At 35.4% G+C, this 19,264-nt stretch overlaps 1 protein-coding gene across 1 annotated transcript in view; it reads right to left on the bottom strand.

Annotated features, from left to right (window-relative positions):
• Positions 1-19,264, bottom strand: part of PTPRD (protein tyrosine phosphatase receptor type D) — a 369,133-nt gene that overhangs the window by 93,053 nt on the left and 256,816 nt on the right. The window contains exons 17-22 of the mRNA XM_088054032.1: positions 18,256-18,373; positions 13,013-13,600; positions 12,485-12,582; positions 11,449-11,702; positions 6,729-6,819; positions 645-854 (exon numbers count right to left, since the gene is read on the bottom strand). Coding sequence (XP_087910158.1) covers positions 645-854; positions 6,729-6,819; positions 11,449-11,702; positions 12,485-12,582; positions 13,013-13,600; positions 18,256-18,373 — 1,359 coding nt within the window. The remainder of the gene's footprint in view (positions 1-644; positions 855-6,728; positions 6,820-11,448; positions 11,703-12,484; positions 12,583-13,012; positions 13,601-18,255; positions 18,374-19,264) is intronic.

The raw sequence follows: 19,264 nt of genomic DNA, 5'->3' as shown, positions 1-19,264 counted from the left end.
TATGCACTGTATGTTAAAATGCTAATGTGTATTCAACCTTTCAAAAGTTTTATATCTGTCTTTTGTTTTTTCTTTTTTAATACATTACTTGCATTAGGTTAATTCACGCATAAAGGGATATAACTACGAAATGAATTATAAAGAGAAAGTAAAGAGAAATGACAGCTCATTATTTAGTTCACCTCAGGAATTTTCCCTGTTACTGAATTATTTTCTAACTTTCTAAAAATTTACTGATAAAGTTGTTATGGAATGATTGTAACTAAAGAGGGTTCCTGTACATGTCTCTAGTTCAATGGATCTTTCCAAGAACCCTGTATATCCCATACCATTATTCAATGGTAGCATCAAAAGACAGCAATTACACATAGAGAAAGATGCTGCTGTAAAGTTCATGTCTCAGAAGCTGTGTCCATGGTCAAAAATAATACAAATGTAATTTTCAAAGGTTCACAACACAGCTAATAAAAGGTGACTCTTACGTATCAGTTATACACTGAAGTAACACACAAAGAGGCAAAAGAACAGAACAGTTCAAGGAATTAACAGGCACTGAGTTGAATTAAAAACTCACTTTAAAGATGCTCTGACATAAAACATTAAAAAAAAAAGCTTTAGAGATTGAAAAACATTAACTAACTTACAGATTCTGAGTGCTCCATTACAGCCAACACAAAGAAGACGTATTCTTGACCACTCTGCAGTTGCTTATTCTCAAATCCACCATAATGCTTCTTATCCCCCAATGTGAATTCCGTAGGAAGAACTTCAAAGTGAGCTGCAATATATGGCTTTAATTCAACTTCCCTCCCAAGGCGAATACTTCTGCGTTTCCTAGCTATCTCCTTAAGCAGCTTTAGAATGAAGGGAGGGAAAAGAAAGGGGGAGAGAGAGAGACAGAGAGAGAGAGAGAGAGAGAGAGAGAGAGAGCAAGCATGAACAGAAAGATAACTGTAAACAATTTTAATGTAACTTATTGACAATGTAATGAGAAAATTTAATGCATGACCAGAAACTACAATAAACAATTTATCCACATTTCGTGGGACATTTCAGTATCACTAAAACAATTCTTGCATAATCTTCCAATTTCTTGTCGTTCTTGTTAAGATACAAAAAGACAATTGCAGTGCCCAGACTACAAACACAAAACAATTTTTAGATACTGTTGTGTCTAGGAGGAGGTGGGGAAAGGATAAGAAAACAATATACTTTCTCTGAGGACATAAAAATACACATAACACATTCCATATTATCTATTTATTTATCTGATAATCTATCTGATTATCTGACTATCTATCTGATTATCTATCTGATTATCTATCTATCTATCTATCTATCTATCTATCTATCTATCTATCTATCTATCTATCTATGTCAGTCATAGAACAGAATCATAAAACCACTTATGCTGGAAAGGACCTTTAAGACTGATTCCAGCCATTAATCTAACATTGACATGTTCACCATTAAACCATGCCCCTAATTGTCAAAACTACACTTCTTTTTAAATACCTCCAGCAGTGGTGACTGAATCACTTCTTCTGACAAACAGACCTAAATTTACATCACTACATTTCTGACAAGATTAGATGCTAGGCTCAAACTTGGAAAACATATACTAACTAATAAAGGAACTTAAGCTCAGCTAGCATAATCTATTGATGAATTACTTACTTAATCAGAAAAATGCTTCTTCAATACCTTTCTTTTTGCTTTAGATATACTAGCATTTCATAAAAATTAGTCTAATTTGATTACAAGGAATCGAAACTTTTCCTGTGTGATAAATGATGACTTCTAAGACCTCTTCATGGTTCCCCTTGTCTTTTGCTTATGAAACTTCTACAGTTTCCTGTAGTCTTATAGTTAAATCACAATTTTTTCTAAGATCACATAGTTATTTAGTCTTTTTAGTACAGTAACAGTTCCAATACAGTAGATTAGCACAGAAGTCATTGCTGGGAGGGAGAGATAAATCACTGGAGTGAGAAAGAGATTAAAAAAAACCCAAACGAACAACTAAAATCTGATCTTAACTATATATATTAATTTCAAAGTACATGTTTAGTCAGGGAAGTTCTCCACAGAATCACAGTATACGCTGAGCTGGAAGAGATCCTCAAGAATCATTGAGTCTAAGTCCTGGCTCTGCACAGGACAGTCCCAATAGCCACACAATGTGCCAGGGAGCACCAAACTCTGTCAGGCTGGTGCTGTGACCACTTCCCTTGGCAGCCTGTTCCAGCGCCCAAGCACCCTCTGGGCGAAGAACCTTTTCCTAATATCCAACCTACATCTCCCCTGACACAGCTTCAGGCCATTCCCTTGGGTCCTGTCACTGTCACCACAGGGAAGAGATCAGTGCCTGCCCCTCCCTGTTCCCCTCATCGGGAAATTGTAACTGCAGTGAGGTCTGTCCTCAGTCTTCTTCAGGCTGAACAGAGCAAGTGACCTCAGCCACTCCACATATGTCTTCCCTTCAAGACCCCTTCACCATCTTCAATATCCTCTTCTTTTAGGCCTTAGTGAACACATCTTTTTTCCTTCCCTCATGGGATCTTGTATTTTTCATTTACACAATTAATAACTCCAATGCATGTAATGCAATCTAATATTCACCCTTCTACTCACAAAGAAGCTTTTAATACTGAATGCTTTGATATTCACTTCTCACTGACTTAATTTAAGGTTACATATACATATGAAAGCAAGCTGTGCCACTTGAATTCAGGCTTCCTTAACATTGAGAGCATTTGGATGTTATACTTTCAAAGATCTATGAAGTCAACTGCTTTCCAGCTCTAATGCTGAGTCGGTGCCCTGTTGCAGAGATTTTACATCCAATTTACCTCTATCAATTTCAATGCCATGACACAAAAGCTGGTACAGTGCAATGGATCCCCTGAGCAAAAAAAGAACTGGCCATAATTTGAGACTAGAAATCATTATTCATTACTCAAGGACACTATTCCAATCAGCAGCCCATATTTCTCTTTCATTCTTCCTAAACAGTTTAATGAGCAGCTAGAGTCAATTTGCGTCGTATAAAAATGAGGGCAGCAAAAAAATGTAATATTGAAGAGATTTCTATTTAGTTACTTCATTGAAGGTGACTCTCACATCTGTTGGTAGCTTCCTATGCCCCAGGTAGAGTCACTAAATGCAGAACATGAAGCAGAGAATAATCAAAGTTTGTTCCAGATTAGATCAGCCCTTGTAGGAACTGCTGAGGGAAGCACTCTGAAAAGTTTGTCTTAGTATGATGCCACAGTTTATAATAATAGCTGTGCAGAGGGCTGAGCACTGGCTATCTGGAAGTCTGCCAAAACATGAAGCTAAGTATTGAAGTAGTAACAGTGCACACTGGCTTAAGGTCAGGAGCCACAAACAGGACAGCACGAGTAGAGGCATACAGCTTGTGCCATCGCTGAAGGTAACTGACACTTTCATGTACCATTTCCACTGGAATTAAAGTTGTGTGTCTGCCTCAACTAAATTCTTTGTTATATGTTTCCAGATTGCAGCGGATTTACAATTTAGATTGTAAATAATGCATAATAAAATGCCAAAGTGCTGTAGGACTACTGCAATCAAAATTAGATTAATACTGAGATGCAAAGAAAAATGTTTGATTTTGATTATTTCTCACATTTGAAATAGTAACAGAAAGTGCATATATTGAAAGAAAATGCAATGCTGAAGTACAGTATTAGAGTGATCAGAAATTCAGTTTTGGCTATGAATGCTAAAAGTTAGCCTAAGTCAAATAAAATTAGTTCAGTTTTCCAAAGGTTGTTGATCACTTATGGCCAGCTAACTTAGGTGTATTTGTGTGTAGATAAAAACTTTGTAACATTAATTACATATGGCTGAGTAGACCTCAGGTGAGCCTCCAGGTGAACCTCCAGCCTCATTCATGCTTCATATGTAAATGGGGTTGTTGCCAAATATCATTACTTGCTCATTTATTTCCTATTGTACTCTCTATACACAGATTTCAATAAAATTACTGAATTCATTTAAGGCTTAACTTGGCAACCTTTATTTAGGTTTTACTGCATAGATCTAAAGTTATCCTACTACGTAATACTGCAAATCGTAGCATCTTTTTCTATTTCATTTACTTGCATGATGCCTATTTAAAGTCACTAGACCTCATGATATTAAAAAAAAAAATGAAGTTTTGAGTTAGTAAAAAAGCACTGTATCTCTAATTTATTTTTTTTTCAGATATCAAACATCTAGTCTATTATCTGTGCTTTTAAAACTAGGCATCCATCTTAGTTTCTTTCAGCACTGAGGTTCAAGGAACAGGAAGATTAGGTGACTACAATAAGTCTTTTTGGACTGCTCAGTTATGTAACGGAGTTATACTCCAGAGATGTGTTATTAGCAAATACTTTCCTTCTGACAATCTAAGCAAAGCATTTGGAACAAAGTTTTTTGAAATACCTCTTGCCCAACCATTTCTGATACCAGATGCATATCTGAGATCATACTAAAAATATAAATATGCGTAAGTATCCTCACTTGACTATCAGGAGCTATTTGCTCAGAGTAGTGCTTTTTTGGGGGGTGGTGGTGATTTTTTTTTTTTCTTTTTTTTTGTGTGTGGGGGGGTTGTTGTCATTGCTATTTTTTCCCAAATGTATTTATTGCAGCACTGTGTTCACAAGCTTGTCAGGAAAAGCACACTTAATAAAATGCATACTTTTCAAAGCTGGAAGCAAACCAGTCTTTCAAGTAATAGAAAGTGAATGAGTTTGCATGATATGCTATTGCTGCCTGCCTTTAATGTTTTTCCCCTACTCAGTTCTTGCTATATGTATTGGTGGCAATTGTAAAAGATATATCAAAGGGTTTAGTTCTTTATCAGAAATAATTTTAATTTTCCAGTCAATGCATATCTTATTTCTTCCATCATTAATTCTACAATGTGGTCTCAATTATATCAACAGAAGTGGGAAACAACCCATCCTGACACAAATATTTCTGAATTAATAAATGCTCTTTATCAATCTGTTATACAGACTAAGGCAACACAAGTTGAAGGATGATTAAAATGACCCTTTTTTATGAGAATCAGCAGGAACCATAGAATTTAATTGCCAGAAAGTTCAATGTCATCTGGCACCTATCCTTTAATCTATTTAATGCTGCTGAATGTGACTCCACTCTTTGGATGTTAAACATAGGTGGTAATACTCAATCAGTTTCCATTACTGAATGGATGTGGCTGTCAGGGATTTACTGTTTAACTGTATTTGATGGCACCTACGACTAGGATCATGAGCTGGTGGCATTTACAATCCAAGTTCTTTTAAAGGGAAGAAGTTAATAGATCAAAGCAAGCCACTGCTGCAATGGAATAAAGTGAGACGATCAAATGAAACTGGTCAAGAAAAAACACAGGGTTGAATCTGTTAGTCATAATGCCTTCCTCTGAACAGTTGTTCCTAATATTCTGATTAAGGATTTTCCCATTGTTGTGACAAAGACTGAAAGAATTCCATTTATATTTTGAATGATTTCTAAAACACTATTAATTTTGTGAAGATCTTTATTTTCCCTATATTTTGGTGCAAAATTTGAAATTTATATCCATTTTGCAAATGGCAGGAGAGAAAAGACTCTTTATGCGTGCTCACAGGTGATCAACACTTCCCAGTAATTGTGTTATAGGGAAGCATACAGTGAGGTTATCTCTGTAACATAAAACTCTTGAATCCAAAAGAAAATAGAAAAATAAATGGGATACAGTCAAAAGAACATTTTATCAGGAGTAAAAAAAAAAACCTGATTCTGGTCTTTGAATTGCAGAGAGATTACACGTACAAAGCACCACAGCATCTGAATGTCATCTAAAATCTTGGCCAGAAACAAAAAGAACAATAACACCACTACTTGTCTTTTACATAAGTCTCTCATATGGGCCCCTTGAAAGAGCCTTAAAATCATAAAAGTTAGCATTACTACAAATTTACAGACTGAAAGAAGAAAGACAAGTGTGCATTAGCTATACTGTCCTTTGGTAAAACAGAAAATGGGGGTGAATATTATACTTCCTGGAATTATTACTATATCAATAACATACTGAATTGATTTCTAGCATTGCTGGGCTTATTTCTTAAATGAAAGCTATTCCCCACCTTGGATGAATGTAATTTATAGTTTCAAATGGTGACATAATGTTGCTCTTTCCCTCCTTGTTCATGCATTTATTTCTGATCACAAACTGTTGGTTAATTGGAGGCTATGTCTCACCAGAAGTATTACAGTATACGACAATCAGGTAAAACCACCACCAGAAGGTCAAATGTTAAACTGAGGTGCAAATTGCAATTTAGCATTTGTTACAGACTTAGTAAACACCCCTCTAATGAACCAGACCTTTATTACAGTTCATATTGTTGGTGATTAAGCTTTTGCTGACAACTCATTTCACCTCCTGCACTTTTGCATCACTCATTACAATAGTAAAAGAATACAGTATTAGTGTCAACAAATATCAGATACTTTATGTTCTTTACTGCAATTTAATATCTTTCCTGTCTTCTCATTTAAGTAATTTGATTTTTTGTTTTAGTCTCCAACAGCTAATACAAATATAAATACAAAGTAATCTGACAACCAAAACTTTTAAAACTGGTGATTAATTACCTAAAACTAGCAAGACTGCTTCTTTAGTAAAGGAGAAGAAAAAAGCCCCAAATCATATACAGTACCTCATCTAGTTCCATTTCATCTGGACTCTCCCACGGTTTGATAAACTTTCCACGAGACCTCTTCAAAGGCACAATAACTATGTAATAGCCTCTGTAAATGAAAAAGTTGGACAAAAGTGAAGTCAAATGAAAAGGAATAGATAAATTGATGGAGTGGGTCTGTTTAGAGGAACTTAAGAGAGAAGTGGTATGTTGAGAATAAACTTCTGCACATTAATATGTCACTGCAGCCTTCGAAACATAGCTGTAAACATTCACACTCTTGAAATAACATCAATTGTAAAACATTGACAAACAAATGGCACCAATTACCTGCCTTTTTGTGTAAACATATAAATATTTATAAAAAACTTTAATTACAATGTATTAAAATGCTGACATAAATTACAAGAGCCATAGGTTATTTGTACTATGCCACCATCACACTGAGAAAAAAACCTCAAAGCCCTAAATTGAAATATATTACCATACATTTAAATCTCAATTACCAACCCATCTTCCCCCATTTTAATGTATAATCAGAATTTTAAAAATCTATTTTTTAATGCCAGTATCATAATAAAAAGAAAATAAAGCAAACATGACATACACTGCACCCATACTTTCCTTTTGGCAATGAAATGCCATTAGCTTTATCCATGTAAGTATTCTGTTCACAGTCATAGGTAAGAGTGCATGATATATACTCTTTATATCTAGGATCTTAAAATTACATGTATCAGTTTTCCTCAGAAATATTTTCCTGGAAACATTTTCTTCCTCCCCACCAGTGGAGACTAGCAAATTATATTTTCTAGTATGATGGAGATCTGGTACTTTCATTGCTTACTTCACAAAGCCTGGATATGTGTCAGGCAGATCCATAACTTCACGTTGTGAAGGGAAGAAGGGAGGAACTCCACAGTGAGAGGGAAGAAGCGTAGAATCACAACAGCAGGACATGCAGGGTAGTATAATATATGTCTTCTTGATAAACACACTTGTCAAAAAGTCAGGCACTCTCCATCTCAGGGGAGAGGGAAAGAAACCGGTTTTCTTTGTTTCTAGTAACAAAAGATTATTAAGGTGTTTCTGGGTCTCATTATGGAAGGTAATTTTAGTGTCTCATGGGCCATCTCCTCTTCCAGTCTGCGTTTTTTCTAAAATCCATTCAACCTTCTGCAAAACTATTAATTTTACTCATGCAATGCCGCTGAAAATCCTAAGTAATCAACGAAAAGGAGTCTACAGAAAAGGAGCTGCCTTACAACTGGCTAAAAACTATCTCAGTCTAAGCCAGCTATATAAACTATCTTTTTTTACCATACCAGGGCAAGCCATTGATCCATTTTAATCATCTCTTATTTAAAGTTATTTCCCATAAAAGAAATGCAACAAAACTTCAGATTTTCAGCTCCAGTAGAAAGTACATGTATTTATTAATACTTGTAATTAAGAAATTTAAGGACGTTTTCTATGGAAATGCTGAGCTCCAACAGAAACACTGAAACGAAGTGCTTGCCACAGATTTTTAACTGGTGTCCACATGCTGTATTCCACTATTTCAAAAAATATCTGTGGCATGCATTCTTATAGTGACAGTATCATAAATCGTCTTTTAAAAAGATGTAAAACTGTAAGGCTGTTTGAACACAGATTTTAAATGTTCACTAGCCTATTAAAAATAATTTGAATAGCAAATCCTAGTGAACACTGACTTAAAAACGTTTACAGTAACAACTTATATACCCTTTCTGTAACAGATGCCTAAGAATCAAGACAAAAACAAATAAGAACTCGCCCCTATAGGTCTTTCAAACATCAAAGATACATATTCATCCTTTTCTTTTCCTTCATCTTTTTATTTTTTTTAGCTAACAGAGTTCATACATTTTTCTTTTCAATCAAGGAACATCCAGCACGTAAATGTAACTTTCACACTTTCTCACTTCCTTCATTAAATTCTCCCTATCGTAACTTTGAAAATCTACCAAGACATTCAGCACACAAAGATTATTTTAAACTGAAACAATAAGTAGATCAATAGTAAGCACAAAAATGAAAATGTTCGCACCAATATGCACTGCTGCAAATTGTGAAGGACAGCAAAGTTCTGTGACTTTTAGTTAATTGCACAAAACGTAGCATCTCCTGGAAAACATGTTTTATAGTTCACTTCAGTATTTGCTTGCTTGTTTTTAGGGTGGGTTTTTTTCTGGGGGAGAGGGGAGAAAGGAAGGTGAGAAACAAAGGGTTTATTTGGATATTGATTTTATCTACTGAGTATTTGAGAGGCCAAGGTCTCCCACAAAACTCTGTTTTTACTTAAGATTTTCAAAGATGTAATTCAAATCACAAAGAGATTCGGAGAAATATGATCTGTCCTTTACACAGAAAAATTGCTTTGGAAATAGCCCAAAATACTAAAAGAAAGAAAAATTAAAAACTTGCTCCCTTGAGATAAGCAAAAGAGGTACATTTTACTAAACATAAGGTAAGCTCTGAACAAATTTCTATGCTGTATCACCATCAAACATTGACAAATAACAACCATCTTTAATTACAAATATTACAAAGGCTTTTATAACATTACCCTCAATCTCATTACCTATACTTCATTAGAGAAATTCACTTTCTGTGTAATTAGTATTATTGAAAAATTCTCAGTACTTCATTGTAAGCTAGGGACAATCCTGAGCATATAATGTACTGATAGAGGAGCAGCATGTCTAAAAATGTCAACATAGCTAATTCATTGAATTTTTCTTCCCATACAAAGACTAATGTAGAACAACCTTTCTTATTCTAGCAAACATCAGGTCAGCTTTTCTGTTCAGTCTCTAGTTGCTTTGGTATGCCTGCTCCAAGGGTCATGTCAATCTTTGTTTGTGTTTTACTTTATCAAGTCTGATCAAATCTTAGAAGATAGATACAAGTAGTAGACATATTATTTGCAAAATTTGCAGTTGGACCCTGCAGATTTAATGTACCTTTTCTGATGCCATTAGCCTCTTTAACTTTTTACACTATAGAAAAACAAGGAAATTTTCTTTTATTCCAGTGCTATCTTCTGCTACTGTTTGATCAGCTATCCTGCACATTTTTCTCTCCGTGAATGCTCTGCCTCATAAATCTTTTTTGACTCATTCCATCTTCAGTCTTCCTTAGCTGCATTTGTTACTGACCGCATCTTACTCAATCTAATGATAATGACTACATTTTTCAGTTTTTCATCCTTTTAATGTTTCAAAGTCATTTATTTCTTGACCTTACCTGCCTCAAAATCTTCAGTCAGTAATGAAAAAGGGGGCAGCTTTCTAGAAAGCTGTAAAAATCCACCAGGGAGAAGACAAGTTGAATCCTCATCATTTAATGACTGGCTCATTTTCCTCCCCATTTCCTTTACATTACATATGGGAACCTTACAGATCAACAAGAATCACTATAAGTAGAGCACTATTACTATAAGTAATAACATTTATTGATTGTATCATGCTTCATGTTTTCCTGGCAAATCATTATTATCTAACCTTTCTAATCCCTGCTGACCATGTGCTTTCAGGTCTTTAGTCCTGCTTCTGCTTAAATTTCCACACCACCTGTTTGCTTCCAAAATCTATGTAACTGCTAGAAAACTTCCAATTTTTTAGCAAAATCTCTTCTTCTCTTTCTGAGGCCAATGGAGAGGACAAGGTATTTTTATCCTGATAAAAAAAAATCAGAATTAAGTAATCTGAATTACTTTAAGTGCAGTACCAATTCTTTAAAACTCCACATAATTCTTGAATGACTGAGTATGAGTACGTCAAGGAGCTACAGCAGGGCAGCTACGCATTGATGGGTAATCCATACTTTTTGAGATGATGTATAGTTCAAAATATAACAGGTTTTCTGCATCCCTCATTTTGCAACCCATGATGCAAACTCTGTGATCTGTACACTGAGAAAAATCTGCAAACTGAAAGATAATCAGTCTCCATACAAGTCGTACATATGTGGCTATATGACAAACTTAAGAGTTCTAGCTGGAACTGACCTATAGTCAGTGCTATTCATATTGAATAGATTCATCATCTATTCATATTACCTCACTACTTCAGGGCTGACAAAAAGTTAAAACAAATTAAGGGCATCATCCAAATACCTCTTAAACATTGATATGCTTGGGACATTAACTGTCTGACTAGGAAGCCTCTTCCAGTTTGAAAACACTCATACTAAACAAAAGCTTCCTAACACATCTGAACCCTGATGAAGGTCTGAGGCATTGCCTCATGTTCTACATATGGATCTCAGGAAGAAGTGATCAGCAACTCCTTTTTCACTTCCGCTTCTCAGCAAGCTGCAGAGAGCAAGGAGGTCAGCCCTTAGCCCTCTTTTCTCCAAACTAGACAAGCCCAAAGCCCGCAACAGATCCTTACAGGACATTCCTTTCAGTCCTTCCATTGGCTTTGCTGGATGTACTCCATCTTTACAACAGAATTTGACACTTAATCTTCATGCCACTCATGACTGCGCAGTGTTCCAATCTATCTGTATGCTTCTGCAAGGCCCCTTGTCCCTTGAGAGAGTCAACAGCACCTCACAGTTTATCAAATATTAAACTGATATTAGGTCAAACACTACTGCAGAGTACTGTAGTCTCTGTACTGTTATAAAGAATAAAACTGTAGTCCACCACCAAGAGTTAGAATGATCATCTCTCTGGAGTTAAAAGCAATGGTATGTCATTCATACTCACTTTATGTTCTCATTTGAGGGTACTTCTGGAAGCTCCACAGTTATCATGCCATCTAAGTTGGTCTTTCCAATGAAGACTGGCTTTGTGCGAAGCACGTCTGGTGCAGTCTTTGCAGTAACTCTGTGCTGAAGACCCCCAGCACTATTCCCTCTGTTTGTCAGGACAAATGAATATGATGTCTCTGGCTTCAAGTTTGTGATCAGCTTTTGAGTAGCTCGTCCATCAACTTCCATTTTTCCATCATCATAAAGGATCTAAGTTAATACACAAAGGCAGTTTGTGTTACTAGGAGAAGGCAAATGATGCTGTCACATGGAATTCAGGAATCAGCCTAGGAATAAATTTAAATAATAAATAAATTTAAATTTATTGGGAAATTTTAGGGTGTGAAACAGAACTGAATTCACTGCTGCAAGCAAACAGCTCACTTTCAGGGGAAAAAAAAAAGAAGTACTACATTAATATAAAGCAATGTAAACACTCCTGAAATGCAGTTTCACTTTTTCAAAGTAATCAGCTTTGCTTGAACCCAGAATTTAAAGCAAGGTACTCTTGTTAAAAGTAGGTTGACTTTTTCATTCATACTCCTTATTTAGAAAGGTTTTTGTACCATTAAGTTCCTAAAATACTGTTCTCCACCTACCACTGCCTGAGATGACACAAGTGATTAAGATTGAAGCAGAACAAATTCCAGGCAGACTGCATGTTACACTGAGTCTCTGTGTCTGGATAAAGCTATAGCTAGTGGAGTAAAAGAACTGCAAATCAAAAATGTGCCATTGTACATTGAGGAGACAAAACCCAAAATGGTATTCGATTGCATTTGCCATGGAAAGGACTAGAGAAAAAAAAGACAAAAAACTTTCTTTCACTCTTTTCTTTAAAATACTGTAGCGGTAAATTAAAAATTAGCAATCTTAGAAACAATGATACCCCCAATACATGTTCGTTATATATGTTCAGTAAGCGACTTAATTAGGTGAATACATTGTCTAATTTCTGTTATTTTCTCTTGTACAAATGGAAAGTAACTTACTTTGAAAGGCAGAGCTGAATTGTAGTTTTCTGGAATTTCCCAGGACAGCAAAACAGAAGTCTTCATTACTGCTTTAACATGAAAATTTTTTGCAAACACTGCTGGAAAAAAAGAAATAATGTATATAAACAACATCTTGGAGCTCAGATCTTGTGGTATTTCCAGTGCTACTTGGGAGTATTAGCTTTCCGTTTAGGTAAAAAATCAATAAGGATTCAATTCTCCTACCTGTTTGCTCATATTTAAATATCACATTTAAGCTGTTCTCACTCTTATCTAGTGACAACCCAATACACATATTTTTCTTACCTGAAAATATTGTGAAGAAGTTAGCCAGAACTTGCTTGGCAAGGGACAACTGAATTCTAAGGCATCCAAAACATATTAAGATTTGCATACTTTACCTTTGTGTTTGATGAACCTATTTTTATGAATGGGCCAGTCAGTTTTATTTACACCTTCAAAAACACTGATATCCAAAGACCGATACTCCTTTAAAGGTCAACGCCATAAGCAGACAAATCCTACCTTGATCCACGGGTAGTGTCCTGAACTGGACACTTGGACTATATGGACCAGGCCCTTTGCTTGTGTGGGCACGTACTTTTACATCATAAGTGGTATCTGGTTTTAAGCCAGAAAGTGTCATAGTGGTATCAGCAGGAACAACAGGGAGTTCAACTGGCTGGTAAGCAACATTGATATCTCTGTACAGGATGGTATACTTGGTGATAATGCCATTTCTTTCTGCCAAGAGTGGCATCTGCCAAGTTAATTGAACTGATGTAGAAGTAGAGCTTTCCGAGTGGAGATTTTGGGGAAATCCACTGGGTACCTCTTCAGGAACAGAAATCTCTTTAACCATCTCCTCCCCAAAGCCCACTTTATTTCTAGCTGAGAGCCTGAAGATATAAGAAGCTCCTTTGTGAATGTCTGTGGCCGTGAAGTGATCTTCCTTCTCTGAGAACTCCATGGTTGTTAATGTATCCATGTCTTTGCGACCAAACTTCAGGCGATAACCCTGCAGCGGGCCAAAAGTTTCCACAGGAGGATGCCACTGAATTAGAGCCGTGTTCATCTGTGTGTGGCTAATCACAAGCCGAGGTTTGCCTGGAACTGTAGCACAATGTTATTTAAAGAGGACAGATATAAACACAATTGCACGTACAATTCTTGAGGCTAGTTTTAGCAGGAATAGGGATATATTTTATCTTTCCTCACTCTTAGTTCCAATTATGGCTGTCCTAATGAAGAAATAGTGTCTGGCTCCTGTACTATTTAGTCATACAGTATAAGGAACTGCAACAGTAGAGATGTTTACTGCTTTTTTGTCTTCTTCCCTTACCATTATTTCTAAATACAGAGCACTTTCAGAGGCACAGAATCTAGAAACACAAATCAAGAAGTAAAACTTCCAACAAACGTCTCATGAATGGTCCTGTCTCACAAATCCTTGTTTGCAAAAAAAAGGAAAAAAATGTACTGTCATAAGTTTTCATGTGTTTACTTCAAGGCACATTTCCTGTAAATGGGAAAATAATTAATGAAGAAATAACAAGTTCCTAGATGAGTTTAACATAACTTTTATCATTTATAGTTAAAATGGGGCAGAAGTCAGAACAACCTTGCCCTCAGAAATGACTACTGCATGATAGAACCCTGTCATTCTAGTTTCCATACACAAATCACTTCCACCTCCACTGTTACAGTGTGGAGAGGCAGCACAGGTTGGAATTTAGTATTTTCCAGCATGGTGTATCACATATGATTTATTTTCCAGCATAGTTTTTGTGCACATGACCTGGATTTCTTCTGAAGAAGGCTAAATTGGTAGCTCTTCTTAACTTATACACTACATAAGTAATAATCTTAATTGGGACCCATTGGTCCAAACTGGCAATTTGTCTTTTAGGGAAGTTCGGACTGCAAGTGTGGTACAGACATTGAGGAGGAATTGAATTGAATCAGTCCTAAACAAACCAGAAATGTATATATATATATATATAGTGTACATTTTTGGAGTCCCAGTATGAATTCTCATTTACTGTTTTTATTTAATTAATTAATTACTTTTAATTTATTCACATCCATTTGTATATATTTAATTTATATTTTCATTAATATTTCTATTTTTAAAAAGACCGTTTCTATTGCAGAGAGTTATTTGATAATGAAGCATATCCATAACTATTCAGAAATTTGGTGTTCATTCCATACCAATGAATGACAAGTCAAGAGACCAGAATAATTTTGGGAGTAGTACTGCAATGACAACACAGTCTTCAACAAAGACTAATTAGTTTCATCTGCATTCGAAGTCTTCCCATGTGAATATAACTGCTACACTGTGAGCTCCGGTTCCTGTATTTAAACACTTCAATAGATTTTATTACTTATCTTCAGTTCTCAGGCACCCAGCAAATCAGATTGTGATTGTCAGAAGGTCTAACTACCAATCCATAAAGAATTAGGAATAAGGAGGGAAGAATGGCATGCCTTGAAAAAAAATCTGCATTTACTAAGCTCTTTCCTCATTACATCTGTCACAAGTCATGACCTTGTTTGTAATTTTATACAAATTATAGGTAGGTTTTATAGAAATTTTCAAAATATGTTTAAATTTAAATGCTGAGTTCACCTGGCAGCATTACTGTGGAATCCTGTGAGTGTTTTCTCACACTTTCTGCTGTGTAAAGAACATATCTCTGGTTTGTTCTGACTTTTTCTCATTGATAACTAAAAGAGAAGTTTTATGATGAAAGCCTTTTGCAGACCATATTTTTCTCTGCATTCTAACTAGTACTGGCAGCAGAGTAGCAGAGGAAAGAATAGTTTACATAAAAAGAATAATACTCCTTCAGCTTCCTAGAGAAGAGATTACTGAAAGGTATAACTAAATTCTTTTTGTAATAAAATTTTTCTTTTGGTCTTGTGGCAGACCAGAATTAGAGCTACATTTTAACTTCTCAGAACCAGGGAACTAATAAAGTTTACTTATAAGGTAAAATACCCTGTGACTTAAATAGTAAATGACAATGGTCAGAAGTTTTTTTAATACCATAAAGCCTATCTGATGTTGCAAAGCAGATAAATTTCTTTTTATTTCCAGACAGCTTTCAGTTAACATTTACTTTCAGCATGATTTACTTATGAATATTATAATCTTTTAGGACAAATGACAGGTTTCTGTGCAGTTGTATATACAGTTATGCCATCAAATAGCTCTGTCTAGAAATTTCTGGTAATAACCTGAATTTTTCATGAGCCTAAAAGAAGTGAAATTTTTCATAAAATAAAATATATTCTCTGATCTAGTGAAAGCCTCTTCCACTAGTACATAGCAAGACATCTCTCACATCCCCCTTTGCACCAGACATTTCTGCTGCAACGGCTTGCCGCTACTAGTAGAAGCTCATGCAAGCTGCTTTTGCCAAATTACCAGAAGTAATTTGTTTCTGTTAGATGCTATAAAGTACACCACCATCTTAATATAAACTGTTTTCTTTTAGCTGAAATCTGTATTTCAAGAGTGCTGTCCACTATGAGAGTAAATGTACCTTGACAAGTAATAGACAAGCTATTGTCCTATGAGATTCTTCAACTACTGTGACATAGAAATTAAAGGTCTGATTAAAATCTTCATAAAAATTGTATATCACTGACTAGTAAGTCTTCATTTTTATCAAGGTCTTGTTAATCATACATTTTGTAACTTCTGCCCCAAGTAATTTAATAAGTAATTTGATTTAAAAATATTCAGTTACAGTTTTTATTCCATCTGATTTCAATAGTGAGGAAAGGAAACCCAACATAAGACAAATGCATACTCTTGAATGAAAATATCAACAGCATTCTGTGACTTTACTAATAACTGAGTTACCATACTGTAGGCTTGCCTATGTTTGGTGAATCTTTCCTGCCTGAAAATGTAAATTACTCTTTTGTATCACTAACTGGACAGCTGACTGGTTACTTATTTTGCCTGAATACCTTACAGATAGCTTCCCTAGCAATTGTTCAGATATCTATTCTCTTTTCATATCTTTTATGGACATAATCTCAGTCAATCTCATTCAAACTTTAAAAGTTACACTAGAAAGTCAGATCCTTCATTTTCTTTATCGTAGTATTCCAATAGCACCTTTCTAGAAAAAAAAAAAAATCAAAATGGAAACTCAAAATGTATAGGAGACTACATTACAGACCTACAACCCTTTGGTGTTAACGCATCTTTCCTTCCCTTGTGGTGATGCATTCTCACAGATAGTGAGCAGGAAGCTCTTGGTACTGACTATTCAATGTCTGTTTTTCCAAAAATCTGCATACAAATTTTTCTTACAGAAACAGGCCAAACACAGTAAGCTGTAACATCAAGTGAAGAGATTTCATAAAGTCTGGGATTTATGAAGGAGCAAAATGGTAACTAGCTGTTAATCCCAGGAACAAGCATTACTTGTTCATAGGGTTAAGCAGACAAGAACAGTGTGATACACATTACATTTACAGACATGCTTCTGATTCTCTATTGCTTTTCAGACAAGTTTATATGGGACATAGGATTTGTTCCGTCTTTTTAAATTAGAAGCATCAGAGATCTTGGTAAAATGACACATGAACAGTCAATAAGCACTAAATGCAGTGAAACTTTAAGTTTTGCAGGAATATTTGCATAACCTATGTTTATGTCTAGGAACTAATAAAATCATAATTTGTATACTTGTGTTTATTTAAATTGCTAATTGAACTTAAAAAAAAAGAGTAATGGATCAAATTCTTTTTTTTTTTCTTAAATAAAGTTCCAACACATACCAGAAATACATATCATCTTTTTTTCTCAGAGTATGAGAATTCAGGAAAAATAAGAAGTTACACAGTAAATTTCAGCAATAGCCAAGAGTATTGACTAGAATGTATTCTACGATTCTCTGAAATGAAACATTGTGCATCTAGCCACCAAGACTGAGATCTTTCCAAGGAATCTAACATGAAAAGGTTGTAGATGGTTTTGGTATTAATACAGGATATGTTCTGCATTCAGTGATTGTTTTAAAAATTGAGTCAATCACTATAAATACAAATATATATGCCTTTTGGATTTTATCTATTAGCATAAACAAAACATTGTTATTCATAGAGCTTGTAACGGTGCTACGTGTGATTGTAATAGAATATCCTTAATGGCTGCACTACAAACCCCTGAAAATGAACACAATACCTACAGATCAAATGCAGACTGAGCACAGTGGCAGGGTGTATTTTGCCCCAGTAATTCCTTAAATTACCCCTGAATCCATATAGGCTTCAGGATTTCACAGGACGGAGTTTCACTCTGTTTTCCAATTCTCTGCCTTAATAATTATATTATTATGAGATAAGTTGTGAATGTCATACAGATGGGCTCTTTCAATGTTTTTACTGGCAGGCAGCAGTGTTGCTATTTTCATGAAGATCAAGAAAGCCCTTTACAACTTTTACAAAAATATCCTTCTCAGGTCCAAATTTCTATTTTTTCCTCTCAAAGAAGACACCAATAATACTGGAAGAGCTACTAAAAACTATGAAATCACCTCATCATGGACCTAAGAAAGGGACAAAGGGAGTCACTGGCTCTATTTTTATCTAAATAAATGAAGGTCCAAATACTGAAACAGAAAATCCTATGTCCTAGAAATACTTTTCACACAACAGGAGATTTCCAAATAGTAGGATCAAAACAGCAACAGAAAAGGTCAAAAGATTCATTCAGAGCTTAATTTGTACATAAGTATTACCTGCACCAGTAGTAGATACAAGTTTGGGTTTGCTGCGTGCTCCATCACCTTTTGTTGTATAGGCTGTCACAGTGAAAGAGTATGTGGTCTCAGGCTGAAGCCCAGAAATTATCATTTCCTAGGATGAAAAAAAATAAAATAAGAACAATTAATTTAAAACAGACTGTTTGCCAGGAGAATGCAGAATCCTTTAGAAACCCCATTTACATCACATTTTTGAGCTACTGGCAGTGATAGCAAGCATTTGAGTGTGCCAACAGACTGTACTGGGTGAAATAATGCAAAACATTTCACGCACTTAAGCAATAGGACAGCACACCTCTAAGTAGTATGCCTCAGGTAGTTTAAAGCAAAAGGCCAAAGGCTTAGTAGTGTGAACAGTGAAAAAAGTCTTCAGAAATACCCTGCCTGAGGAATATTACTGACATTGTGAAACACATGCACATGTAGACACGAGAAACTCAGTTTAACTTAGTCATTAACAGGGTATCACTGATCTAGATGTAATATGCCTAGTAAGAACAATGTTGCATTTACATGCCCACTTTTTAAATAATGATGGTGTAGCTGAACAAAAAAGTCTTGTTATTTCCATAACACTTTCATTGCAACCTGTATCACTGGGTAGACTGTGCTTCACAATATCTGAAAAGACTTCAGAAACAACTAGCCCTTCAGGTCTAAAAGAACTATGTAAAACACCACTAAAAATCTGGTCAAGGGATAGATATGATGGCCCTCAGGTGACAGCAGCTACAAAGCAAGTAGCTCTTCAGCTAGAGCAAAGTAAAGCAACAACATCAAACTGTATATATCAGAGCAAAGGGGTATTTTTTCACATGTGTGTGCACACATACACGCACACAGAAGATGCTGAATGGTGTATGAGAAATACACTACACTTATGTCCTGCTACAAGGACAGCAAGAGGAGTAAGTTTTGACACTAATAATATAAATAAATCTTATACACAAATAAAAAGGGACAGTCTTCAGAGATAACTGATGGG

The sequence above is a fragment of the Pseudopodoces humilis genome, chromosome 4 (genome assembly GCF_049639895.1).
Source record: "Pseudopodoces humilis isolate 2021_Gansu_Grassland_sample_001 chromosome 4, ASM4963989v1, whole genome shotgun sequence".
In the NCBI taxonomy this organism is placed as follows: Eukaryota; Metazoa; Chordata; class Aves; order Passeriformes; family Paridae; genus Pseudopodoces; species Pseudopodoces humilis.
This window is presented reverse-complemented; position numbering and strand designations above follow the sequence as displayed.